The 27,878-nt window shown below is 38.0% G+C and overlaps 2 protein-coding genes across 16 annotated transcripts; both read left to right on the top strand.

Annotated features, from left to right (window-relative positions):
- The first annotated feature begins 1,067 nt into the window (after positions 1-1,067).
- LOC137125726 (uncharacterized) lies at positions 1,068-7,763 on the top strand. Of its 4 annotated transcripts, none has more exons than XM_067501652.1 (13): positions 1,068-1,217; positions 2,439-2,491; positions 2,585-2,662; positions 2,751-2,893; positions 2,972-3,094; positions 3,187-3,244; positions 3,327-3,698; positions 4,495-4,631; positions 4,752-4,868; positions 4,982-5,039; positions 5,351-5,416; positions 5,523-5,647; positions 5,769-6,219. In XM_067501652.1, the coding sequence occupies exons 2-13, from the start codon at positions 2,461-2,463 to the stop codon at positions 6,075-6,077; spliced, it is 1,617 nt and encodes a 538-aa protein (XP_067357753.1). In that variant the 5' UTR covers positions 1,068-1,217; positions 2,439-2,460; the 3' UTR covers positions 6,078-6,219. The 4 variants fall into 4 exon arrangements, 3 of the variants coding, with proteins under 3 accessions (XP_067357753.1, XP_067357746.1, XP_067357738.1); XM_067501645.1 differs by having other exon boundaries at positions 5,751-6,219; XR_010914189.1 differs by lacking the exons at positions 4,982-5,039; positions 5,769-6,219 and adding an exon at positions 5,097-5,110 and having other exon boundaries at positions 5,523-5,558.
- Positions 7,764-7,908: 145 nt separating this feature from the next.
- Positions 7,909-27,282, top strand: si:ch211-13c6.2 (uncharacterized protein LOC100000125 homolog). Of its 12 annotated transcripts, none has more exons than XM_067501713.1 (13): positions 16,504-16,649; positions 17,689-17,757; positions 20,111-20,135; positions 22,217-22,303; positions 22,398-22,537; positions 22,629-22,748; positions 22,874-22,919; positions 23,984-24,944; positions 25,087-25,207; positions 25,298-25,363; positions 25,453-25,554; positions 25,655-25,907; positions 26,846-27,282. In XM_067501713.1, the coding sequence occupies exons 4-13, from the start codon at positions 22,240-22,242 to the stop codon at positions 27,091-27,093; spliced, it is 2,121 nt and encodes a 706-aa protein (XP_067357814.1). In that variant the 5' UTR covers positions 16,504-16,649; positions 17,689-17,757; positions 20,111-20,135; positions 22,217-22,239; the 3' UTR covers positions 27,094-27,282. The 12 variants fall into 12 exon arrangements, 11 of the variants coding, with proteins under 11 accessions (XP_067357850.1, XP_067357814.1, XP_067357773.1 ...); XM_067501672.1 differs by having other exon boundaries at positions 16,504-16,868; XM_067501688.1 differs by lacking the exon at positions 16,504-16,649 and adding an exon at positions 17,011-17,170.
- Positions 27,283-27,878: the final 596 nt, after the last annotated feature.

The following is a 27,878-nucleotide window of genomic DNA, read 5'->3' as shown; positions in this document are numbered from 1 at the left end:
ATGGTACATTAAAAGAATTGTATTGCTTGGCAAATTGCTTGAACAAACAACCTGAAATGGGGAAAGGAATGGTGACTGCATACACACCGTTTCCTCATTAATGTTTTGTAAGGGTGGTTCCTTTTTGAGTTTAGGTATAAGTAAAAGGGCTTTGAGAAATACAAGTAGTGTAGTGTTGCTCTCCATGCTGGGATGCATGAAACTGAGATGGTCCATCAAGCTATACCCTTTCTTCAGTTGTTCTGAAATCTAGCAATACTCAAACATAGATAACATGGTTAACAGAGGAACTGTTGATTAACATACAGTGCATCTGGAAAGTTGTCAAACACTTAAATTCTTTTGCTCATTAATCTACACTTAGTACCAAATAATGATGAAATGATTTTTATAAAGTGATTTTTACAACAATGATAAACAGATTTTTAGAAACATCTGTAAATGTATTAAAAAGGATAAATGGAAATATCACATTTGCTAAAGTATTAGGCACAACAAATTGTGATCTTACCTGCCAGCGGCTCACAGATGTGATGTGATGTCATTTTTGGTATCTAAAATGACGTCTTTGGATATCTGTAAATTGAATTTTGACTACTCATAATGTAATTAAGGATATTTACAATTCACATTACGGATTGTCAGAATTGAATTGTACAGATCTTAAATTCGTCAATGGGACTAGTCAAATGTAATTACAGATAATTTTAATTAAAATTCTGACTAGTTAAAATATAGTTGCAGATATTTTAAATGCCAATTTTGACTCTAAATCTAAAATGTAAATCCTGTCTACTTAGTAAATGTTTAGTAGGCTTGCCATATTCCCAAGCCCCTTCACCAACCCAACTGATCTAAACTAATCCAAAAGGAACCCTGAACCAACCTTAATTGTAAACAAAGACTTAACCTTCAAATTGTGTTTTGAAGAAATAAATGCCGGTCAAAATATTAATAATGCAGAAATGTCCACAATAGTTTAGTTTAAATCTGAAGCTGGGTCTCATAAAAACAACAACGCAAGCCTCCACACACACGCGCGTTCCACAACCACGCGCGTTTAACCTGTGGATTGGTCAGAGGAGCCCCGCGCTCAGTATGATGGAGGCGGAAGACACGGATGTGTTTTCAAACTGTACGCACTCTGTCAGGACTTTTCTCGCCACTTCTATGGAGCTAACGTTACCATCATAGATACAGGCGAGACCTTTCAAACGGTAACTTGATTTACATTAAGAAGTTCGGTTTTTTTTTAACCATGTTACCAGATTTGTCTGACAATTGTTTCAGTTGAAGTTTTGGCTTTTTAGCTGAAACGTTGGTGTCCGGTTTATAACGGCACAGCTTTAACCACTCTGTTGGTTGAGGTCTCTACAACAGCGTTATTTTACTCATGCTACTGTTGTAGTGAACGGTAATCGCGAACCATTAAAGCTAGTTCCAGGTGATGATCTGGACCGAGTAACCGAGAATGTTTCCTCATTTTTCTGCAACTTAGGTAGCCGTCAACAGTAACGTGTAAACGGCAACTGATATTATTACTTTCTGGGAAGAAAAAGCATTATCGGCATTTGCCCAGAGGTGCTCAAATAGCTAGATAGAGAACGATCTGCACAGGTTTTCATAAATAACGTTACAACAAACTTTACCAACAGATGGGATTTTTTTTTTATCTTTGTAATCGGACTGCACATTTATTTTCAATCTTTGAAGGAGACCCTTAGAGAATTTAATAATGTAGCGGTGCCACCTGGTGGTTACAGCTTACTTCTTCAGAACTGAGCTTTCATTCTGCATTTTTAATTTCTCTCAATTATTTGGGCGTAGTAGGACCTGAGAATTATGAAAACTAGGCACTGTCGTTAAACATGCGGTGAAATGATGTCCTCGTAGCGGCACAATGGGTTTATATTACTGCATTACACAGTAATATTTTATTATTGTGTAATTCCCAATTCTTTTCTGTAAAATTTCATAATTTATTTTTTGTCTTTCCTTAGTTATCTTGAACCTTTTAAGTTGATTTGTTATTTTGAGTGTCATCTTAGTTGATTAGTGTTTGTCGGTTGTAATTGCATTTCTTTGGGTATTTTTGTGGTTTGGCTTCAGACTAGGATCAACCACATCAAAATTAGACAAACCTTTCATCTCAGAGTTCTCTGGTTTTTCATTTAGTAATCATTCTAGTCCTACATATGAGGACAACTGGTCTGATTTAACCAGCATGAAGTATAAAGCTGCACCAAAATAAAAATGTGATGTCCATATATGTAGACGCAGAGATGCAGGAGCCACATAACAATATTGGTGTGATTATGTATGATCATGGACATACCATGGGTCATACATTATTTATACATACATACAGATTTTGCTTCAAAAACACAACGTTGAACATTAAATGTAATTATTTAAGCTCAACCTTTAACTATATACAGGTGGTGATTCTGCAACTACAGCATGGCGCTCAGGGAGAAGGAGAGAAAGAAAGGTATGGCTTTCATCTCTGCCTGGGTGCTATTATTCTTAGACCATTTAACCATGACATTTCTTTCATTATGTTTGATGCAATCTCCATTTGTAGGTTTTTCTAGCAAAAGCAAGCTATTTGAGTCTTTGAAGGTCTATCTGGAGAACAAGAACAGACTACAACCCATTATTGGTCTGTACCAAAAATTCCCTGTTTTGTGTGTATGTTGTTCAATATGCATTGATAATAATAAATAATTTGTCATTGTATGTACATTCAGGCCTGGGCACCATCATAGAATGTGTGAAGTCAGGTACACGCAACAGAGAAGCATTGTATATTTGTGAGGTGTGTATGTGTCGACTTAGTAAAGCTGACATGCGGAACCATATTATTGGAAGTTTCCACAGATACAACTATATTGTAAGTAGTACTGTAGAAGAAGTAGATAGAGGATTCTGCCTTGGTTTGTACTTTGTTAACAAATGAGTGCCTTGACAGAAAGCCTGGCAGCCCCACCTAGTGTCTGAATGGAAAGAGGAGTCTGACCTTTCTAAGCTGGCCTGGCCACTAATGGATATTGCCAAGATACTTGAGGAAAAAGAAGGACCTGGAAATGTTCAGGTATGTTATTTATACTGGATATGTCTTTGTTTCTGTTTGCAAACAGATTAGTTTTTTAGATTTCTCACATCTTTTTATACCCTTATGTGAAGTTGTTAGAAGTCGAAGAAGAGGTATATCAGAGGATGACAACACACAATGACAATGACGGTCAGTCACAATTACATTACTGTTTCCTCCCATTACCTGTGTCTGTCATCCTTAATGTCTTTTTCTCTTTTTATGAGAACAGCAATAACCCTGATAAATTCCTTAAGAGATGGACAGAGAGATGGTAAACCTGAGAGCCACCCAGAGTGTACAGCTGAGGAGCTCAACCATTATCGCAGCCAGTCACACAGGATTGTTTTGCTTGGAAAGAACCAAAGGAGTCAATCTAAGAAATCTCTCAATGCTGAAATAATATCACATAAGATCTCATCAAACACCAATGAGTCTCCATCTCTCTTGCAGTCAACTCCAGCACCTCCTGTCAAGCCAGAGAGTTTGTTAAAAAACATCTTGACACCACAGTGGGACAGTACTGAGATGCTATCTGAACCACCCATGCTGTCAGGAAACAGCAGCTTTCTTGATAGCTACACAGGAAATAAGCCTCTTATTGGTGAGTATAAATCTATGATAGCTACAACACGTTCTAGAGTTACAGCAAATAGTATTTTGAGATGAACTGGGGAGACATTGGTAGAGCATTGGGTTGGGAGGCTGCGGGTTTTGACTCCCTGCCCAGCCAACAAGGGCCACCTTGGTGCCAGTCCCGAGGCCAGATAAAATGGGTAGTTTGTGGCAGGGAGGGCATCCGGCATTAAAAGAAAAAACTCATGCCAAGATAGAGTGGTGTATATATACATATACTGAAATTAAAAACTAATTATGTTTTTTGTGTAATTACCAGTCCACGACTTAATAAATGCAGAATATATGCATTTCTTTTAAAAAGTGCTACTATATACATTGTAGGTATGGAACATTTCCAAGAATAGTTTTTCAATTTGAGAAATGTTTTTGCTTTCAAGCCTAGTGTGCACCCTCAAGTCTGTAAAGTAAATATATAAATAAATGTAAATATATGCCAGTAGCTTGAACTTTTCTGAGTTTCCATTGGTTGCCTGGCAACTTCATGTTTAAAAAACAGAATGACCCAAAGCCCACCTTAAACTTGCAAATTGTTTTTACATGTGGTTTTGTGTTAGAAAGTAGAATGCCTAGACATGCTGATTGGTGCATGTTACCCATGAACAGATCAAGGATAGTCTAAGTTAGGCAAATTCTGGGTCCAGCTGTATGTATATTTTCCACACGTGAGTGTTATGAATCTTTCCTTTCAACTCTTTGCAAAAAGCAAATACATTTCTAAATGTTTTCTTGAAAAGTACCCTGCCTTCACATGTTTACAATAGGCCTCTTCCGTGTAGTGGAGTGTAGAAGTGAAGATGGAATCACATACTGTTACTTATGCCACTGCTGCCGCATCAGATCCAACAAAAAGGCCATCCTCGATCACCTTAGCAGCTCTTCTCACCTCATCAACTACCTGGTAAGTGTATGTATTGGTTATTGAAACGGACAATAACTGCTTCACAGTTATACTTCCAGACTGTAGACAGCATGCTGGGATGGGAGTAAGTTTAAGTTCATTGAAAACATTTGTATGTAGGTGGAGACTCACCCTGAACAGGTGGAAGTCATAACAGCAGCTGTTTATGACAACAGTCCAGTTCTCCAGTCATTGGCCAAGAAAGTAGAACAAGAGGAGGGAAGAGGAGAACTAGAGGTATCATATTTACCTTTGTCCACAGATTATCCTGCCTTGGTTATGCTATGTATACAGTGACTCCTTTAATGCTTGATTTTTACCTGTATTTGTCCGTCAATCGTTTTTCCTAGGTAATACATGCACCAGAATCCCTCTGTATTCTACTGACTGGCAAAAGTTACCACTGGTGTAAGTACAAATCCAATGTTTTTTTTTCTCTTTTTTCCCCAACCCTCTGCTCTTGAGGAATAAGTTGTGATGTAAGTATAACCTATAATTTAATCTACTAAAAAAGTTCCAAGTTTAAAACAGTTACTTGAACAGGAAAGTAACTGGAAAAACAATTCTAATATTCTTTAACTCAGTTGTTTTACAATTGTTCAACCATTTTGTGTTTAAAATACAATTTTCAATTGCTTTACTTATTTTTACACAATGCAGTCAGTTAAATTTGTATTTTTTATTTGTATACTTCCTATAGCGCTTCTTTCTGTTCCCAGGTATAAAGATGCTTTTTAATGGATGGACAGATATCAACAGGCGACAAAAAAAAGAAACCATCAAAGGTGTTTATGTTTTCACTTTAAAGGGATTTTTTTGAAATAGAATGAAATAGATTTCTAATTTGCCTTTTGCTTTTGCTCTGTGTTCAATTAACACTTTCTGTCTTAGGGCCAGGTGTGAACACAACCTCCATTGAAGGAATGCGAGAGAAATATGAAGTTGACCCATCAAAATGTGCACAAAGGATGATAACAAAAAGGAAGAAGAGAAAAGTGAACAATACTGTGTTTAAGGTAAGCCTGCCTATTACTAAAGGTGCAGTGCTACTGGAAAGGACATCTTTCAGTGAGGAGAGCCTCCCTGTGTCATGTGCATACTCTCCTTCATCCGACCCAGATCTCATTCCCTCAACAGAGTCTCAGACAGAGGATTTGGATTTGGACAGGGACATTGAATCATTTGCAGTTAACTGGACTGAATACACTTCAATGTGTACAACCTCAAAACTTAAGGAAGAGCTCTTTGGTAAAGATGCAGGGGCTTGTCAATACATGGGACCAGAAGGAAGCTTCAAAGTCACTCAATATGAAGAGGTGGACAGTCATTTCAGCGAGTCCAATGACACAGCTAAGACAAAAGAACAAGAGTTTTATGCAGAAAGAAATTACCACGGACACCATTGTCCCCAAGAAAGATCAAGTAACAACTTCAAGAAAGACTTGAAAAATGAAGGCTTTCAGACACAACATGAGGTTCTGTCACCTGCTGTGTCATACACTCAGGACTGGCCATCTTGTGACTTTCCCTATGGATGTAAAGAGGGTTACACTGGGCAGTGGCACAATCAAGCTTCACAGAATAAAGTTGATACAGTAGTAGAAGTCTTACGAAAAGAGGGACAGAAGAAGATGAGGTCAGATCCTACTCAACATCATTACCGACAACAACCCCAGTACATGACACAACACCATACAGAGCTTGTCCCAGGCAGTGTCAGGCATTTTTCTGGTGAATTGCTTCCTTATTTAGATGCCACTAGGATCAACATGTATTCTTACTCAGGAGGTTCCCATTCTCAGAGTGCAAACACTGCTCAGGAGGCTAGAGTACAGTCTTATGGAAGCATACAAGGAGAAGTGCAAACATACATGGAGCTAACTGCTGGCCATGTTCCAACAGCTCCTCAGGGTTTTATGACACAACCCATGGCCTATCAACATTTCCAAGTAGACAATGGGTTGACATATGATCCCAACTACAGTACTGGCCCTAGGAAGAACTATTATGAGCAGTTTCATAATGCAGCCAATGGTGGTGGAGTTGGAGATATGTTTCAAGTAAATTCTTGTATGCCACCCTGGCAAGGTCCCTATCACGGAGCCCACACAGATGTTAATTTCAGAGCAACTGAATTGTCAGGTTTAATGATTTCAGGAGGTGGTAAATGAACAGCTCCATTTGTGCATTGCAAGTCCCACTTTGTATTCTGCATATAAGGCTGTGCCTTGCAGTAACCCCATGTGAAACTATACTTCGTTCACCTAAATTAAAAAACAATCCAATTTTGAAACATTAAGCTGGACTATGTACAGATGGTAACAATTTTTTTAGATCTGCCTAGACATATAAGTCCTATAGGTGAAAGTGAAATGACTTCCACAGTACAAAAACATGCCTGTTAGGTTAATTAGTAAATCAAAAAATGCCCATAGGTGTGAATGGTTGTCTGTGTGAGTATGTCTCTCTGTGGCCCTGACATAGACTGGCAATCTGTCCAGGGTGTACCCCACCTCTTGCCCAATGACAGCCGGGATAGGCTCCAGCCCCCCGGCGACCTACATAGGATAACAGATAATGTGACGACGGTGACAGATAATTGATGGATGAATAATCTATAACCAAACAGTGTATGATGAGATATAGATTTCTTTGTTGGCTGGAGTTCAAATGTCTTACTAACAATGTGAAGCTCTATACGTTTTTGAGTAGCGGCTTTTGATTTCATGTTTAAATGGCATTGCAAATTTGCTTTAATTCACACTGTGATATGCTTTTATTCTGTTCTGCTTACTGCGCCTTTCCAAGTATTTCAAAACCCATTTACTCAGCTCTGTATGGTAGGACACTGTCCAATAGCTCTCTCCACTGATACCATTATAAACCAGTTTAATTGTACTAGTAATTATAAATTAAGTAACTCTTTAATTCAGTACAGACATTTGGCATTGGGAAGTACATCATCTATTATTTGTGATCACTCAAGATTTGGAGAATTATGTAAGTGTTTGAACTGTGACCCAATGTGTGTTCTAGAGTATGTGTTTGTTAAACGTTATCAGCAGTAACATCATCAGTGACAACACAAATGCACATTATTTTGGTGCATAATAAATACATTGTGTTAATGTCTCTATTGTTTTTAGTAAGAAGGTCGAATCAATGCCAAATCTGTTGTAGTATGTAGTTACTGTAATACTTAAATGTTATCATCAGAGCTCTGAAAGTGTCTGTAGGAAAAAGTTGGTCAAGCCAAAGGCAACAAGGAATCAGACATGATGGACTCAGATGTGCACACTTGATGACAAATTGCAGTACAAGTAGTATGCCTGAAATAAGGTGTTATCGGATAAACCTAAAAACCTATAGTCAACTGGCAAAAGAAAAATACAGGCAACTGTAATTCCCACGTCCCCTGAACGCAACTGTCGTAAAAACGCACGGAAATAGTTCCTGCAGGCAGTTGTGTGTGTGTGTGTGGTTCGTCCTAAGCAAACCCAGCCAGGCAAGCAGCCACCCCGTAATACCAAAGAGCCGACGGCGGTAGCTAAATAGCACAAACGACCAGTTTTTATCCAAGTAACGTTAACGTGTCACATTTTACTGTGGATGGCTGAATCTGTTGGAGTTACCCGTTAATTTGTTGCAGATAACACATCTGGGAGAAACCATAAAGCTGCCTCTCCCAGTGTCTCGTACCCCCCTTTCCCAGTCTCGTCAACATGTCAGCTTTCTCTGAGACGGCTTTAGAGAAGAAACTATCCGAGCTTAGCAACTCTCAGCAAAGTGTGCAAACGCTATCGCTGTGGCTCATTCATCATAGAAAACATTCGAAGACCATTGTGAATGTTTGGTTCAACGAATTGAAGAAAGGTGAGTTAAGGTTGACATGAGCTAGCTAGTGTGTCATAAATAAGGACTGCTAAACATGCAAGTCAACCAACTAAAGTTAGGTGTAGCTTTTGGCTACGTGAGCTGGTTAGCCCCGACTTGGTTTAAACAGTGAAGCAATAACTTAATTTAAAACAGTTGTAGCTAACTCGTTAGCAGAGTAGTCAATGCTAACTGCCAATGCTAGCCAACTTTGGCCGATAAGGTTTCCACATTGTCTGGTTAACAGTAGCAGTAGCGCAAGTTAACTTGGCCACAACCTCTGCTAAGGAAGAATTGTTGAACTAAAATTAGATGAATGAAGTTGATGTGTAGAAATTGACGGCGTTACGTTCTGTGATCGTAAAACATCGACGTGGTTACCTTGTTAATGTTCTCCATGATTATAACATATCATAGTGCCGTAGTGTTATTCACGCTGTGCCCCTCATCGTAGACATGAAATTCTCAACATACTCCGTCCCTTTAAGCTGCACTAATAAAAGTTTACGTATTTACACTTTAGCTTGTTACTGTGTAAGATGTGTTATACATAGTTTATTTTTTCTGAATCATTGTTTTTGTTTTGTGGCTGCTAAAAGCACAGTCCTAAATCTATTTTAAAGCGAAATGGCACTGAGAAAGCCACAGAATGCTACTTGTCCACCGACTAAATGGGTCACAATGTTGGTATGTAACGTTAGCAATTGAAAGAATGTTTTTATTGTATTTTTTAATGCTACTCTGATTTCACACCACCTAATGTTTGTGGCTACTTGGGTGGGCCTGCATTTCTCCTTGGTTATGAGAAAACGTGCCTAAAAGTGGTTGCTAAATACTCCTTTCTCAAGCTCTGGCACAGGAATAATGGAGCCAACAAATGTCTATTCAGTGATATTAGGGATGTGCAAGAAGGATCGAATATTCCAAAAAATCAGTACAGTTCCAAACTGAATATACATTTTTGAATGACTTATTAGGCTATTATTTGTTTAATGTATCATAGGGCAGTGGAAATAACAGTGTTTTCCTGTTCACAACACACAGCATATGGGCAGGTGGGGAATAAATCAGTTGGACAACAAAATTGAGTGCTCATTATGTTGGATGAAGCTATCTTTCCATGGTTCTACCAGCAATCTCTGCTGTCAAGATTATTTAAATAATTGCCTTTACATGCCTTGATTTTTCTACCTTAAAAAATAATTATGAGTCCCATCTGTACAAGATATATTAAAGTGTAATAATTTCACAGTGTTAAACTGAAATAAACCTAATACAGCGGTAAAGGCAGGAACCTCATAAAACCCTGTGCCCTCTGAACTGCTTGTTAAATAAATATTTAATATGCTTTTTAGGCTTTCTATCACCATAATCTTTCACTGCAAAAAACAAAAAATGTATGTGTTCAAGATTACTGTACAACTTAGGCTTCCCTTTTTTCATTAACGTGTCATTTAAAACACGTTAAATAGAAAGTATGGTCACTAACTTGCTACCTACTGTAAATAAAAACATCAATGATGAATCATAGTAAAATGCTGGTTTTAAATTTGAGCCGAGTTAATTGAGTAGTAACAGTTGGTAAATAATTCCACTCCTGTTAATATCTTTGTGGAATTAGTTTAAAAAGTGTTTTGTATTGCTGTCAGCTAGTGCTATAGTGGTAACTAATACTGGCACACCTATCCTTTGGGCATTAGTCAACAACCTAATGATATCTCAAGTGGATTTAGTATTTTAGGAACTCTCAAGGTTTGTGCAGTGTAAATAGCAATGGGGATAAAGATGGCACATTTCTCTGGAGCCTGCTTGGTTCATTATCGACTGTGACTTGTATGAAAACATGTTGGAGGATAAAACCCAGATCAAAAAGATGTACAAAACAAATTGTGTGCTTAGCATAAAATTAAATGATTTGTAAAATTCAAATTTTAAACGTTCTAGCCTCCAGGGCTTATGTGTACAGGATAGGTAATGTCAGAGTAAAATAACAGTAATATAACTGACTAATATATCAAAATTTTCAATAATTCACAATTGACAATAACTTTACTATATTTTTAATTAATATATTGGGTGTTTTACTTGTATTTTACTTCTTACTTCCTAATGAAAAACAAACGGGTCAGATAAAGTACATGACGAAAACATGCACCAAAAATAGAAACCAAGTGACTCTACATATTACAGAATTGTCTGGAAAAAAAAGGAATCACTCCTGTAAATATTGGAGAGGATACGAGATCCACGGAAAGCTACTAAACTTAAGTATTTTACTGATGAAGGTAGAGTGACAAAACCCCTTCAGCAAAGAACAGTTGTAAAAATATCTCTCCACAGATTTGTGAAAGGTTGACAGCGGTACTGTCTGTTAGGACGTAATCAGTCATTAGAAATAAACGTGGATGTAAAGACTTGAATATGGACCTTTTTTTTATGGTTTAATTAGTGAAAAAGTTATTTGCCAAATTGGCATTGTTCTTTATAGACATCGGCTGTAGTTAAACTGAATGTTAGGCAGATCTTTTTAATCAGATGAATGAATAAGTATTGCATTGCTTTTACAATAGGATTTTCTTTTCTTGTAATTATTTTGTAATTTTTATTAGGAAATAGTAATATTCGTGTTAGGTAATTAATTAATTAATTAATAAATGTATAGGTTATGTTTGGTTATAATTGAACACAGATTTTGTGCATTGAAAATTAAAATAATTTAATCGATTGACCTAATGTTCAGTTCGTTATCATAAGTAAATGCCAAACTGTAATATGTGTATTTCTACATTTGACTGCATGCAGCTCAGGTATCCCGTAAACTGACCTTCCTTTACTTGGCCAATGACGTAATTCAGAACAGTAAGAGAAAAGGACCCGAATTCACCCAGGACTTTGCACCGGTCATCATCGATGCATTCAAACATGTATACAGGTCAGATTTTGAATGTAACTTACTGCTACATTGATTCTAAAGGTGACTGCTCTAACAAGTGGTCACACTTTTTTCTGCATTGTTGGGTCATAGCATAGGTTAAGTTAGACTACGCTGTTTACAGTGTTTAAGTTCTGTGTTGTTTTCCTGTCCAGAGAGGGTGAGGAGGGTTGTAAGAAACAGTTGGGTCGGGTTTTGTCCATCTGGCAGGAAAGAGCGGTGTATGAGAACAACCTGCTGGATCAGCTCTCACAAGTCCTATGTAAGTTCACACAACACTGACCTGTTCTGTTCTTTACAACTTAGAACTAATGTGACTGCTTTCCCTGCCAGTCTGCAACTTAAACCCTGACCAGTTTGTTCTTGTTAGTATTTCCTTAGATGTTTTTGCATTTTAAGGAGCAGAAGGGAGCTGTTGGTAAAATAATTAGACAGGGTGAATTTGAATGATCATGTATGCATTATTCATACTTAATTCAAAACTGATCAGCTATGTAGCACAACAGTGACTGTGAAGCTGTAAAGTTGTGCTGTATTTTATTTTATGAATACATATTTTATTTGAACTAGAAAACAACTCTTTACAGTATATAAAGCAAGGAATACAAAAAGACCAAGAGACTTTTAAATGAGCCATTTGGCAATGAATATAATGTATCTTTCTCCTGACAGAGTTTACTCATTTGCCCTGGTTTCAGACAACTGAAGCATATACCTTTACTTGATTTGCAGTGGCAGTTTTTACTACCACCTGCCCTCCCTGGGTTGATACTTGCAGGACACTTTATGTGTTCTTTAGGTTTGTCCGTTATGTCGCCAAAACAATGGTGCAGTGCGACTTGAGCTTATTTGTTTACAAACTCTGCTACGCTTTTAAAGGTAGCCCTACGCTGTTTTTTTCTCATGAATGTCAAAAACCATGTTCCTCCACTTCTTTCTCAACTCATGGAAGCTTGGAAACAATTGCTTGCATGTTGGATTAAGCATTAAATTCTTCCATATTCCAAATCTGCTCAGAAAAAGAGCGAATGAGTTGAGCGCTTCACTAGGCTGAGCTTTAATTGTTTGCCAGCTTAAGGCTACAGATATATTATCTTCATTGCCAAAACTTATATGATGCTTTTTTTCTTGTAAATCCTAGATGGGGAGAAGAAGGCTAAGAAGCGGTCATATGAGGAGATCCAACCAGATGATGCAGATTTTGCCTCTCAGAGCTCCCCAGCTGAGCCCCCACAGGTGCCTTTCTAGACAGTGTACCCATAAATACAGGACGTTAATGACATGATACTTTGAACATAGAGGGCATGTCATGATTTTTATAGTTTGCAAAAGTGCTCATGGGTGGGTTAGTATCTTAACTATTTATACGCCTCCTCCAATGTTGTCACATTTCATAAATACTCAACTACTTATTTACCACACTGTTTTCCTCCTATACTCTCTCTGTCCTGTGCTCCTCCCATCTCTTTCGTCTGCATATCGTCCTCACTTCTACGTCAGACAGCAGAGTTAATCCGAGCTCTACAGGAGCTGGAGAATGCAGCCTCTGGCGATTCAGTGCTGCGTCAGCGCATCTCCTCCCTTCCTGCTGAGGTGCAGGACACATCATTGCTTCACAGGATAACAGGTAGGAGGCTGGATGCAGCACAAATGTATGTATACACACATTTGTCCTTATTTATTATTGGAATAATTGAATCATGGAGAACGGCAAGGTACTGAGTAAAGAAAATTAAGTGACCTTGAGCAGCACATTAAAAACTTTTTATTAAAAACAATTCCATCTGTCTCTGTCTACCAGCAAGAGCAATGTCAGGTCTGTCAGTGATTATACAGAAGTTATTTACATTGTACTAATGGACAGATTTATCGTCTCCAGTTGAACCCTCCAGACTGGTCATATTAAAGCACAATGCTTTCTATGCTCTCTGTGCTCTCTGTGACTTAGATAAAGAATCAGGGGAGCGCCTTTCCCGGCTGGTGGAGGAGGCCTGCATGTTGCTAGCAGACTACAGTGGTCGCTTGGCGGCAGAGATTGACGATAGAAGGCAGCTTACACGCACACTAACAGTCTTCCTGCAAAGCCAGAAGGAAGGCTTGGCCCAGAACGAGCAGAAACTTGACGTGCGTAAATCACTTTATTCTCTCCACCCCCCCCCAACCCTTATCTGTGTATGTCTTGTCTGTCTCACTTTTGTGTTGTAAATACTCACTCTTCAGTGTTTATCTGTGTGCCTACATTTAGAGTGATGTCTCTTTTCGTGAATTTTATCATGTTCATTGCAGTGTTTATTGAACCACAATTCAGATTTCAGTTAGTGTTAGGCTTCCTGCCATCACAAACAGTAATTACACAAATTACTCAAATTATCTATGCTCTTGACATTGAAATGAGATTTCTCCTTATCACTGTTGTGACTAGTTCACTGTGCGCACATAGTACTGCCCACAAGGTAAGTAACAACGGAAATACTAAAGAAAACGGATAATAGAGATGCTTTTTTTTAATAGCCATACTTTTTTGGTGCCAATAACTGTTCAGCCTTTATTTACAGGATACCAAGAGGATAAAGTATTTATATTTGTATCTTCACTCAGTTACGTCTTTTGAATAAAAATAAGAGAATAAAAAATGAAAATGATTTTGTGAGTTCTTTTATTTTGCTTGTAACTCAAAATGTTTTGTGTGTATTTACCAAGGACATTGTAGCTACACACACAGGTTCAAGGTGAACTTAGAGTCAAATGCTGTGTTATTACAGGACAAACAAAACCCAAGAGAAAAGAAAGAAATCTTTGTTTAAAACAGGATTATTCCTACTCTTAGCTATAATCATTAATAATTATTATATGTATATATGATTTTTTTTATATGACCAGAAAATTCTGTTCGGTTTGCACAACACATGCATCAGCTCTTTGGCAGTCCTATTCAAAAACATAAGTAGCACATGTAGCGACCTAAAGCAGAGATGAAACATTTGAGTAATGCTTATTGTTATAATATCCTACACGATTAAAATATTAGTGCATCTTAATTAATTAATTGAAGTGACATAATACTTCCCCTTGCTGCTTTGTTATCTATGAAGAACTTAAAATAAATTGTAATTAAATCCCAGTTACGAGATTTATTAGATAACCTTTTGTTTAGATGCATGCCAGATTAACCTTCTATGAACTTTTGTTAACTTAAGGTAAATCTAGTGATAAATATTTTTCAAATCTCAAGGGCAATACTGAATGTGTTTTTTTTTTCTTCTAATGTTTGCAGTGTTTTTTGTTTTTTAATTAAATTAATTAAATGAGACATGTTGTAATGGAACAAACATGTTTATTGGTCAGTCTGTGGCCAGAAATTCAAACTTGTGCTTTTATATTAAGTTGATCCTTTAACAAACATCACATTCTGTGTGATACAGTGCAATACAAAATTACCATGTCTATGGAAAACAATTCCATTTTTATGTGCTCTTTACTTCCTTAATTTAGAACTTTTAATTGTGTGATGTCAGTCTCTTAGAATGGTCTTGTTCCCAAAATATTGCTGTTTAGACGGGAATTTAAAAATTGGGAGTTAAAAATAACAATCTTGGCCATTCAGACTATATGATTTTATTTATTTATTTTTTACTGTGATTGACCTTTTATGCCCTTTTTTTTTCTTTCTTTTTTTTAAAAAAAGGAATACAAACGCAAACTAGCGAGGGTGACCCAAGTGCGGAAGGAGCTGCGGTCGCGCTTGAACAATCTTCCAGGAGGACTCTACAACACTTCAAAGTGACATCTCATCACATACCTGACCCCCATGCTACTGAAACATGTCAGCCTGTCTCTTAGATAGTTGATCAATGAAATTCCAATGGTCCTCTGCTCTTGACTGTGGAAAGTGTCCATGTCTCTGTATGGTGACCTGTGATTCTCATTGTCTTCAAAATATTATTTATCCACATGGCTTTTATGAACAGAAATGTCTTCTTTTCCAAACCTTGATCTCATCTCTTACTGCTGTATGTTCAATACACTGTACATGAAGATTTATAAACACCAGACACTAGGCTCTCACAGTTGTGGCCTCTGCCCCTCTAACTTTTACAGCTTTAAAGTGGAATGGATAATGCTGGTGTGATATTTTTGTATTTATAGCGACTCAAGATGCAATGCACCACGGCATACTCTTAGTGTGATCATTTGTTATAATTTATAGATTTTGTCTCTTGGATTGCTGGAACATCTTTATAATACTCTTTCTGTTTTAAGTGCATCAGTCTAGACTGAGACATCACAGTTGTTGGTTGTATATCATTGTTTGTTCTGAAATGTATTCTAAAGAAAATTGGTATACTTGTGAAATCATTAGGAACCCATATTCTGAAGCTAGGTATTAGTAAGCCATGGTTCTAAAAGAAAACATATTTTACACAAAACCTCTTTGTAAGAGGATTCTGTAAATCAGTGGTCACTGTACATATTTAAAATTGCATGTAAATATAATGGGAGTTATACATGTATTGCTTATGATGTGCATCCTTCTCGACATGACTTGTGAAGTCGTCATTCAGACTAATCATTGAGGTATACCTGTACAGTATCTTTATTACCCAGATCTAAACGGTACTGAACTCATGACTTAAGGTTTTTTTTGTTTGTCTTGTTTACGGTACCATACTGCTAATCTTGCTTCATAATTTTATCCTAAAGTTTATTGAAAGCTGTGCAGATGCTTCACACAGCTGGAGAAGTGCCCCGGTTTCCAAAGCTAGCCTTAGGAACAGCGTTTTTTTTTTGTAAATATGAAGCGAAGTCTTCTTAAAGCTACAGCTAAATAAATAAAAAAGTACAAATCTTTGCAGTCCTGCGTATACCGTTACTATTTTCCACTGTATTTGATTCCGCTTGTGATGTAAGCCAACAGGGGGAGTAAATGAAGGTCCAATAACGTATTGTTTTGCACGAGGTGCGCTCGTTTTAACACCGTGATAGTTTTTTAGGGAGGTGCCACTTCACTAAAATTACCCCGCTCGTGTGGGCTTCCTTGTGTAAAATGCACAAACGCACAGGACGTACGTGTAGCTTCTATTCCGGCGGATGCATTTACAGAAACTAAAAGGCCATACAATTGGTAGAGAAAATATCAACTACATATACGCTAATAACAGACATTGTTAAATGGCAGTTAATATTTAAGTCTACAAAGGATTTGCCGTTAATATGTAAGTCTACAAAGGATTTGCTGTTTTGATATTTATGTACCAACCGGCTTGGATACGTCTGGTATCTAAGTAGCTAAACATTTGTAAGCTAGCTAGGTTAGTGCTAACGTTAGCTGTTCCCTAAGGGGGCATTGTTAACATTAGTCACTAAATAGTGTGAACACAATGGATAAACTGGAAACGCCGTACGACGAAGAAGCTGCATTTATTGAATGCACGGTAAGTTAGTCAACAGTAATGTTAGCTGCACCACGCGACGTAGGTGAGGTTCAAGGAATGCAGCACGACTTCTACATGTTTAACCCTCCTGTTATGTTCGTTTCTGAGGAACAGCAGTGAAGTGTTCTTTGGACAGGGTCTTTGAAGTGTGAGAATGCAGGTGTTTGACAGGAACCTTCGCAGTTCCAGTGGACAAACTCCACCCATATTGAGTGGCCACTCAGATGTGTGTTTTGGGACGAAGACCACTGACTTTCACCATTTTTTGATGTGAATGTCTTCAAAGACGAGGTCAAGAGAAGGTGTGAGTGTGAGACTGGGGTGTATTATGTCTCATAGTTGCAAAGAAACAAATATTATTTGATCTTTCTGACTCTTCAGCTTCTATTTTGTCTTCCGGGTCAAATTGACCCGAACAGTACCTTCTGTAATATACATGTATGGGGGGTTACAAATATGTGAACTGAACCATTTTTTATTTTATATGTTGATTACACTAAATAAGCCAAGCAGGAGAAGTTTCAAAGTGAAAAAATACTTTTAAGTAAAAATACTTTTAAGTATTTTTTTTACACTGTTACACTTTAAAAAGGGTCAATGTGACCCTGAACATAACAGGAGGGTTAAGTGTTCTTTGTTTAAACTGGCATTTGTGCTCTTTTAGTACTTAAAAGATGATGTTGTTATTAGTCTGCTTATGTTATAATATGCTAATAATATGTTGCCCACAATATATAGCTGAGGAAAGACTCCTTTATATATTTTTGTTATGTGTAATCATGCTATAGTGTGTATGTTTTAATGGGTTTTTTTTCTCCAGGTCTGTGATAAATCCATAAGGGGCGAAACCTTGTACAAAATACACCTGACCACACCAGGGCATATAAAGGTACAAAGCACCATTTAAGAAAACTACACATTCTGTTTAAAGATGTTTAGCGCAAATATAGCTTAATGGTAATTCATTAATAAGCTATTAAAGTAATGAAATGGGTGAAAGTTCTTTAAGAAGTGTATGTTGTTATAACCGGGTGAGTTTTGTTTTCATTCAATCACAAGTCTTCTACAGGTTCAAGAAGAAATTCAAACCAGCGAAAGAGGTGAAACCAAATTGAACTTTCCATGCTTTTGGCATCAACAGATATGTCCTGTGACTTATTTTTTTTCGGCAAACCAAATGAAATTCAAATGTTAAATTCAAACAACCTGCCAATACAAGTAAGTACTAGATCAGTGACAACAACAGGGAGTGTCTTCTACATGCTTCTGGGTCAGTCTTGAAGCTGACCTTGTGTGCACGTGGTTTGTAATGTGCTCATATGCTCTTGCATCATTGCTAATTGGAAGGGGTCAGTCATGTCTTTAACAACAGGAAGGACTCAGGCAATACAAATACCTGGCAACATTTTTCTTTGTGAAAACCATGTCCTGGTCATGCTGGAGGACTACCTTGTCTTTGAGGAATGGACCCTGCAGTTTATGGCACATGACAATGCAGCATGTTAACCCAGTTCTGTCAATAACATAATTTAAACTTGATCGACATCTTCTTATATCATTACCTGCTGACAATTGTGATGGATACAAGTAGTAAGAACAGCCTCCCATGGGGTTTAGAAAACATGCATTTTAATGCTCTGCATTAAAATATTCAGTCTTTCAATTCTGAAGTATTTATTTGTTCTTAGGAAGCTATTTCATATAGCTGATCTTGCAGTTGTGTTGGTCGTGTCAGATCCCTCATCCTTAAGCTACTTCACCTTTTCTTGGAGGAGTTGGAGAGCAGAAGCTGATCCCACCTAAAACTGAAAAACAGGCAGGGTACACCCTTGACTGATCGTGTTTACCAGTCTGTCACAGACTCTCTTAGGCAGACAAGTAATGGCTTTAGCCTAATGATTAAATAGTGACTTAAAGTTGACAACCAACCCTGCTGTGTCTGGACCTTGATGGCATACCAGTGCACTTGGAGGACCGTCTCGCGCATATGGACAATTTGCCCGCTCCCTGTGTTGGCCAGGCCTGCACTGGCCGACAGTTTCAAACTCAGAACCTTTTTGCTGCGATGTGACACTTCTTTCCACTGGCGCTGTACCTTAAGTCAATCATCAGTCAAATATTAAGACTCAGACAGCAACAACAGTGCTTAAAGCCATCATCACACCAGGCCACTGAAATGATTGTTGGTTTTGTACTTGACAATCAGTAATCTTTATACTTTTGAATATGAAACTGTTTTTAATACCAAACCCAAATGGACCCAGTTCATCTGCCCAATACCTTTAGTTGTGGAACAATATATGGCGCTTTCTCAGCAGGAAGTTTTTTGTGCTTTGGAGGATATTCTTGATGACCACACCACATCCACTTTATGCACACGTTTTCTGGATCCTTTTAAATTGTACTTCATATGGGAAACGCATGTCTTCTGGGAATTTACCAGCACAAGTCCTTGTAAGATTTTGTGTAAAACTTGTGCTGTCATCTTTATTTAAACAAAAACAGCCACACTTGGAGATCAAGTCCACGTAAAAATCATAATGCTCTTGGAATATTGTCTGTTATGTTTTGTGAGGAAGACACTTGCAACAGACTCTGAAGGGCTCATAAACATGGACAATAGTGAGCGTGAAAAAAAAAATGAAAACGTTGCAAAGGGGCACATCTGAAAAAGTATAATTTGAATTAGAAAAACAGACTCTACTATGAAATTACAAGGCTTGTAGGTCTTTCATGCCCACGGCCAGTAGTACAGAATTATAGCCTTCTAAAGGTTTTGAGTGAAGCTTTCCCTTTAGGGAAAACCAGTTATGTCAAACCCCATGTGTCACATGCTGATGCTAAAGGGTACACTGCATGTATCTCTGAGATGCAGGCTTTGACCCAGCATTACTATTTGATGTCCTGGATGGGTTCATTTCTGTCTCATCCCTCAGCTAGTCTGAGCCCCAAAAGTGCATATTTAGCTTTAATTTCTTTAGTTAAGTGTTTAATGGTCAGGTTAAAACATGTGACAGTCAGAATGTTGGGCTTTTTTCTCCTTCACAACTTTATTTTAAGCTGAAAAATATGTATATCCTTACTACGCTGCAGGTCACCTGTGGTTTTTGTTGATTACTTTTTGAAAATGTTTGTTTCCATGATATAGCCCTTTGTAGCAGTGGTGAGCTTTTACCAGTCGCCCTGTTTGCCAAACATATACAGACTTAATTGATTTATTGCTTTCCTTTCATTCCTGGCAGAAAGAGGATGCCATTGTTGCTGCGGGTAAGTAGACTTCGTCATTTTGTTCTATTCTTCCCTTGTGTATTTGCTGTCTATTCTTGCAGGTATTTCACTATACACTTGGAAGTAAAAGATTTGACTTCAAATCTGTTGCCCAATGGACGGCTAGTCTAGATTTCTCGGTGGTTATGATCCTTGTCGGATGACTGTGAACTTGAAACACATCCAAGGATGTGTCATCGTTTGGACTATAATGTACTGTTGAAAATACGCTCCAGGACATTTTAAACTCGGGTGCAAAAATGAATTCTTGTCTTGATCTTGACACTTCAAGGTGTGTCATAGACCCTTTAGTTCCAGTTAAGGGGAATTTATCTGTCTTCACCAACCTCTGTCCTCAACCCATCAAACATCTTTGAGGTGAACGGGAAGTAATACAGATCCTGAAATAGGTTATGTTGGAGACTTACTTTGCACAGTAGGACCACATTGTGTGCAAAGATTGCTGCCAATCTCATTCATTTGAATGGGGTAGTGCTTTTAACACAGCGGGAACAGGTATCTCAGAGGCTACATCAGAATCAGAAATGCTGGATCAGGCTGCATACACCCTGGAGAATGCGCACTACATCAAAATGACATGGCCTGATGGCATGGTAAGGCACTGCATTGGCATTGGTCACTTGTGCAAGAATGCATTCCTGGTGGATTGTCTTGTAATGAAAACACCATGTTTCCATTGTCTTGAGATTGTCTTGACCAAAGATGGAAACCATTACTATCGGGACAATCCTGTCTGTTTTACAAACCACTTCGCTGTGCTGTGTGTAATAAGCTTTTTTTAATGCATCATCCTTCCGACTGGATTTCAGAGATGGAACAATTACATGGAACAAATGACACCGCTGACCAAGGCTTTAATGCAGGTGACGGTATGAAACAGTGGATGTGAATATAGCATTAGATTGCATAGAAAAAGTAATCCTTACTAACTGTTTTATAAGCAGCATTATCTAATTTTAAGTGTCACATTTGGAGTCTTTTACTGCAATCCTATGTGTGCTGGGCTTCCATAGTGTTGCAAGAAGGGTTTTTCATAATATTTACTTAACTGATTGAATGGAAAACATCTTTTATAGTCCTGTCAATTAGATGGTTCAAAATAACCTTGACTTTGAACGACAGACTATTTTGTTAGTTGTAGAACACTTATACCAGGGTCCAGCCAAAGCACACCGGCTGGGCTGTGCTGGAAGTGGGGCTGGGGAGCTGTTTTGTCTTTGGTCAGGCGGCACAACCGGTTTACTGCCTCAATCGAAAGGAATCAGTTTCTATGAGCTTGAATAAAGATCTGGGTTTGCCTGCAGCTTTACCCAGAGAAAGGTGTTTTTGGAGGGCAGAAGGTGTTTCATTTATTTTTTCTTTGTTTTTTTTGTTTTGTTCCCCTGAACATGGATCAATATGACATCATTCCTCTTGGGAGATGGTTTGAGAGAATTTATTTTATTCTCTTTTGGTTTTTGTTCACAAAGAAAACAAAGACCATAATGCCTCACCATTTGTATTTTACCAGCTTTTACCAATAGCCTTTTGCACAGCTACTTCAGAAGTAAAGAAGATTGCACCATATATTTGTTTTGAAGAGATCATTTTCCTGTTGATGTAAGTAGAGCAGAATTTGAAACAAAATGTTCACCACTTAATCATAAACTACAGGTACTGTATGATTGCTCATTTGCAGTAATCAGACATTTTCAATGTTGATGTATTATCTAAACCCCAGTTACAAGGTGTCTTACTGTATACCTTGGCCTCTCATATCCATAGTATGCGATATCATCCACTAAGAAGGTTCAGTTCACAAAAAATCCTGTGTCTTTGTCTTGTCCAGCTCACCTTGGTCTGGGAAAAACAAAATATGTTTGCACTGTTCTTTGACCTAACTTGCAAAGAGAAAAAGTCTCTCAAATGATGGCCTTTAATATTTAGCTAAATATTTATACATTTGTTTAATCCCACAATGTAAAGATAAAACTTTTTTTTTTTTTTTAAAAAAAAGGTTTTATCTTTTTCTATTGTGTTTTTTTTTTCCCCCGCAAACTGTGACTGTTTGATTTTTACAGGGCGTGCAGTCAGAAAACGCACCATGCCTGAATTTAAGGACATTTTACAATATCTGGATCACCTGAAACTTGATGAGCCTATCATTGGTAAATAACTTGGACAAAACATAGGGAAATTTTCTTTGTAGTTTCAGTGACAATTTCATCCCAATTAAATTATTTTTTATTTTTTTATTTTTAGGTTTGAGCTTTTTGGATGAAATGCCATGTAATGACCCTCAAGCAGGCCCCAAATACTTTTGTAGGCTCTGTCATCTTACTGCAATCCTTTCAGAAATGGTCCACCATGTGATTGGACGTAAACACAGGCAGAAATATGTGGTATGGCATTGTAAACCTTTTCAGGAAATTTCTGCTTTTAATTAAGAAAATGTAACAAAATGAGAATGCTTCAACTTTTGTGATTGTGTAGGAATTGAAACGACCAGACTTGGTTACATGGGATAAACAATCCATAATAACCCAAGGAGGAAAGATCATAAGGGCCAGAGCAGAAATAATCGAGAGACAGGATGGACGAGGAAGACCAATGGTGGGACAAATTTATTTTACCAAGCAGACATAGGGAATGTTATTTCAATAATATATTTTTTTTAATTGCAGCTAAATAACTTTGAGATTAACTTATGTTTGCTCTGTTTACTTTTTGTGTTTTAGCCACTAGCAAATAAGGGGACAGAGGACAAGTTGAACATCTCAAAAGGTACATTTCATATTGTGAATTCATTGTGGTAATACACTCACTGCCCACTTTATTAGGATACACCCTGCTAATACTGGGTGGACCCCTTTTTGCCTTCTAAATTTTGTGGCCACCATATCCAGCTTGAACTGTTAATACAAGACAGGATAGAAACTAGGACTCAACAAATTAATTAGGGACTCATCAGACCAGGTACTGTATTTCCAGTCTTCTATTGTCCAATTTTGGTAAGTCCTTCTGAATTGTATTCTTGTTAACTAACAGGAATAGCCCCTAGTGTGGTTTTCTGCTTCTAGTCCATCTGCCTCAAGATTTGACGGTTTGAACATTCAGAGGTACTCTTCGGCATACCTCGGTTCTAATGAAAGTCGAATGAAGGTTGAATCATGTCAACTGGACTTCGTTCTTCTTTTGTTAATATTTGCATGAACCCATTTGGCCATTCTCCTCTCACCTCTGTCATCAACAAGGTATTTTTGTGTAGTGAAGTCCCACTTTTTTCTTTTTTTTATACCACTCTCTGTAAACCCTGGAGATGGTTTTGCATCAAAATCCCAGTACATCATTCTGTGTGGCACCACCTTTCATTCCCAGTCTACTGCTTGTTTTGAACTTCAGTAGACTTTTAAGAGGTTTTAAGAGGTGTATTAATAAGGTGGGTGGTGAGTGTATATACTGTATGAAAGTAAAAATATAAAAGGGTGATTTAATAAACCATATTTCCTGTATGATGTAACACTGAAGGGAAAAAAAAATCCAGTTAAATAAGCATTCCAGTTAGTGTTCTCACAAGCCTGTGCATCTATAAACGCATACAAATATGGTATGTAACATTATTTAACCTGCTACTATGTGATGTACACATGATGTACTACATGTTTAAAAAATAAATGACATTAGCCTAGACTGTCGAGGCTATGTATGCCATATGTAGTTACATAGAGAACAAACGAGGTAAAAAAACAGTAGTTCTCCTGATAGACAAGATAGCTGCATCAACAACACAAATGAATCTATACTGAGCTAATCTTTGTTTAAACTGAATGTTTACTCTTGTTCCATAGTTCTCCCAAAGGAGAAGCAAAATAGGAACCGAAGTATTACACCGAGGGTAACTCAACAAAATGTGCCACCCCTTTTACCCGAACTCAAAAACTACCGGAACGAGTACTCTCACCGAGAAAAGTATCCCACTGGGCACACACCCCCCCCCCTTTTTCACTCACGTGAACCTGACGCGAACAGAGACAGACTGCGAGGTGACACACTTGGCCGAGACTACATGGAAGAAGAGCTATGCAGGGACAATTACAGGAAAAGTGATATGTACAGACGAGAGAATATGGACCCCAGTTATTATGAGGAGTATCAAGAGGAATATATTAATGATCCACATAACTTCTCTGCAAGGAGTGTTCTTGAGCCAGGTGGTGTCAAGAAGTATGACACTAGAGAGGAGATTCCACATGCCCAGGCTCAGTATGTTGAATATTACACAGATAAGGCTCTTCCTTACAGAGGACCCTACCCAGACAATGATCCGCTGAAGGAGTTCTACTCTGAAGAAGTAAGACGTAGGCGAGTTAGTTCGGCTGAATATCCCATGCAACGGGGGTACCCAGATAATGAGCAACGGTGGCCTCTGGAGAGGGAATCTGTAAGGCATGACACTATAATCAGAACAAGTAGCCACAGATCAAGTGAGCCAGAAGTCAATAGAGGGAATTTTCCTGCTGCTGTGGAGAGTGACCAGTCACATGACCATTTGTTTTGCGTTATCAGAGATTATCAGCATGAAAGGAAAGAACCACATCCAGAGGGCATAATGTCCAACGCTGGTCCTGGCAGAACAGGACCCCCTACCTCCCAGAGACAAGTGGAAGTTAACAGGACTATGTCTGATATCCCAGAACCATTCAGACGCTTCCTGAAAGGTGCCAATGATGATGAAACACAGGGTAAAAGAAAAAGAAAGAGTCGCTTCTCCGATGCCACTGCAGAAGAGGTGGAAATGACAAAGGAGATGTGAGTGGATATGTTCGTAGTTGTTCATCTTTAATGACAAGTTGCTATAAGATTGAATGACTGAGCTTAAAAACTAAAAATCTTACATGTTGTTTACTGAATAGTTTGTGTTGTTATGGATGTTTGATTTCTTTTTTTTAAGGTTTAGTGACAAATATGGACCTCCAAATCCAAAGTTTGGTGGTCATCCTAGACCAGTTAGTGTACAGTTGAGACATGAAAGCCATGGATCACAACATACTGAATCCTATACAGAGTCACAGGTAGTAAAGTGATTACCAGTAAGCTGCATTGAATATGTACCCACAGTGTTTATTGTAAGGGTTGCTCTGATATCAAACATGTCTCTTCAGGGCTCACGTCATACTGAAAGCTATCAAAAAGAAGGCTTTGGGTCAGAAAGCATCTTCGATATGCTGGTAAGTTTGTGAATTAATATTTGCAACATACGTAGCAATAGAAGGGGGCATCCTAATCATGTTTTCGTTATCATTTTTCCCCCAACTAGAAAAATATTGAAATTGAGAATGCTGAAGAGGCTGACTTGCTGAAGAACCAACTTTGTAACCTTCTTAAGGAATTCAAGTGCAAAAAATCAGAAAAGGCTGTGGTATGTCACCCTGCACAGTTTATCTTTCTAGTGGATCATGTAGTTTAATTTTGTGGAGAGTAGTTGAAATGGATTCAAAAATTGTGTGTTTTTGTTGTAGCAAAATATCCAAGGTCGAGCAGTCATCAACAACAGTTACAGCAGCTTTAAAGTAGACCCGGAGCTGTCTCCACGATATCATTATGAGAGAACCCTAAGAGAAGATTCAGACTTCAGAAGAGAAGGCTATTTTAAAGATGATCACAGAGGAAGAGTCTGGAAGGAGCATGAACATATATCTGCCAAACAGTCCATAGAACACCACAGTCTTGGACATGGTGAACCCAGATACTCAACCAGAAGCCAGCGTGAAGGTAAATTGTCTAATGGTTAACAGCACGCTGTTTTCAACTTCACACTTGTAATTTTTGGATATACTAGGGGTGGCTGTAGCTCAGTTGGTAAGGTCAAGGACCACAGGGTCAGTGGTTCGATCCCCGGTCCTGGCTATATGTCGAAGTGTCTCTGGGCAAGACACTGAATCCCTAACAGCCCATTCTCCTCCCCAGCCGTGCAGTGCTGCTCCAAGCCCGGTAGAAATTGGAGAGGGTTGCGTCAGGAAGGGCATCCAGTGTAAAAATTGTGCCCACAGTCCATAGCCACAGCCCAACCAACATGTGGACAATGATCCGCTGTGGCGACCCTAAACACACAAGATAAGCCGAAAGGACAAAAATAACAAACAAACAAAAAACTACACAGCAGGCATTAATAGTTAAGTACATGAACACCTCAGTATCTAATCAGATTTGACTAAATAGTCTTCCTTAAATGTATGGTATGAGCTGTTCATCCACCCGTGCATCCAATATCTGTGACCCCTTATTCTATGTGGATCAGGTGGGGCTGGAGTCCATCTTGGCTGTCACTGGGCGAGAGACGGGGCCAGAGAGAGACCTATAAAGACAGACAACCATTTGCACTCACATTCATACCTAGGGGCAATTTTAGAGTCATCAATTAACCTAACATGCATGTTTCTGGACTGTGGGAGGAAATCCACGCAAGCACAGGGCGAACATGCAAGCTCCACAGAGAAGGGATGAGCTGTTCATGTTGTGTAAAAACAGTTTTCTTCTTTTGTTTTATTTATTATGATTGTAAAAATTCCTACGGCAAAAATTGTCATCTTATTATTTTGTGATATTATTATTGTAAACAATAAACTATGTTTTCTGGTTCTTTTTGTCAAAAAATGATTTTGTATTTTTAACTATAATAATGTTAATACTTTTTTCCCTCTCGTCTTCAGAACTTTTTGGGTGGTCCGAGATGCCTCGTGCAACACGGCCAGATGAGCTTGCCCAATATCCTGACAGGTTTCAGGAACCCATGCATCCTCACGACTACCAACCTACTGCTGAAGAGTTTTTCAACACTCATTCTTCAGCACCTCCCCTAGACATTGAACGGGTAGCCAGGATGAACAGAGAATCTCGGTGCTCCAAGAACCTGGACAAAATCACCTCTACCCTGCTGGAGCTTGTGGCAAGAAAATAATTTCCCTAGTTCTGTAAAATAAATATTCCTACATAGATGTAAAGCTTTGGGTTTAAAAACACGATGTTTTGATGTTAAATATCATCCTTTTTTATATTGTTTAGATCATTTGATTTTTACATTTGTGAAAACTCAGTATTTTATGTTTACAGAGCGGTTATGTAAACATTAAATATTTTGTCTACTCCAGCAGTCATGTCTTTTTTTTTTTTCCCTCTTTGCTAGCAGCAAGAATGTAAGCATGAGTGATATGGCCCTGTGCATTACTTTAAGTAATTTATTTAAACCTTATTGATGTCTTTTTTATTGTACAGTGTATACAGTAAGTTAATGAAAATATTACATTATTTTAGTATGAAATTTGCGATTAAGATTTAAGATTTAAAATTTCGGATTTACATAATTAAGTAGCAGCAGTGGCAGTTTTTATGACCAGTCTAGTGTGTATCCCGTCTATTGCCCAATGAGAGCTGTGATAGGTTCCAGTTCCCCCCTGCCCTTGCCAGGATACGCAATTAAGATAATAGCTGAATTATATATGTAAATTTGTATAAATGTATAGTTTTAACTGTTAACACAATGCAGTCGGCATAGAAGTCAACTGGTGTATGTTAACTGACACTGAAATTTAATAAATGTAGTTTTTCTTAATTCTTTTATATTTCACTAAAGGGAAAAATCGGACTTAATGCAGGGATCATACAATTTATATATTAGTACCCAAGTTACAATTTACGAAATCATTACGGGAGGAGAGCTCCCGTTTTGCCGGGAGCGTAATATAT

Source organism: Channa argus, chromosome 1, assembly GCF_033026475.1.
Source record: "Channa argus isolate prfri chromosome 1, Channa argus male v1.0, whole genome shotgun sequence".
Classification (NCBI taxonomy): Eukaryota; Metazoa; Chordata; class Actinopteri; order Anabantiformes; family Channidae; genus Channa; species Channa argus.
The sequence above is the reverse complement of the archived record's forward strand: the minus strand, read 5'-3'. Positions and strand labels throughout refer to the sequence as shown.

Excerpts from the sequence above, each read along its gene's own strand:
- LOC137125726 (XM_067501637.1), top strand. The coding sequence starts at position 2,461 with ATGGCGCTCAGGGAGAAGGAGAGAAAGAAAG. Across the intron at positions 2,663-2,750 it reads CAGACTACAACCCATTATTG|GCCTGGGCACCATCATAGAA; the intron begins GTCTGTACCAAA and ends ATGTACATTCAG. Across the intron at positions 5,040-5,350 it reads TGGCAAAAGTTACCACTGGT|GTATAAAGATGCTTTTTAAT; the intron begins GTAAGTACAAAT and ends TTCTGTTCCCAG.
- si:ch211-13c6.2 (XM_067501672.1), top strand. The coding sequence starts at position 16,815 with ATGGATAAACTGGAAACGCCGTACGACGAAGAAGCTGCATTTATTGAA. Across the intron at positions 16,869-17,688 it reads CTGCATTTATTGAATGCACG|GTCTGTGATAAATCCATAAG; the intron begins GTAAGTTAGTCA and ends TTTTTTCTCCAG. Across the intron at positions 22,538-22,628 it reads AACACAGGCAGAAATATGTG|GAATTGAAACGACCAGACTT; the intron begins GTATGGCATTGT and ends GTGATTGTGTAG.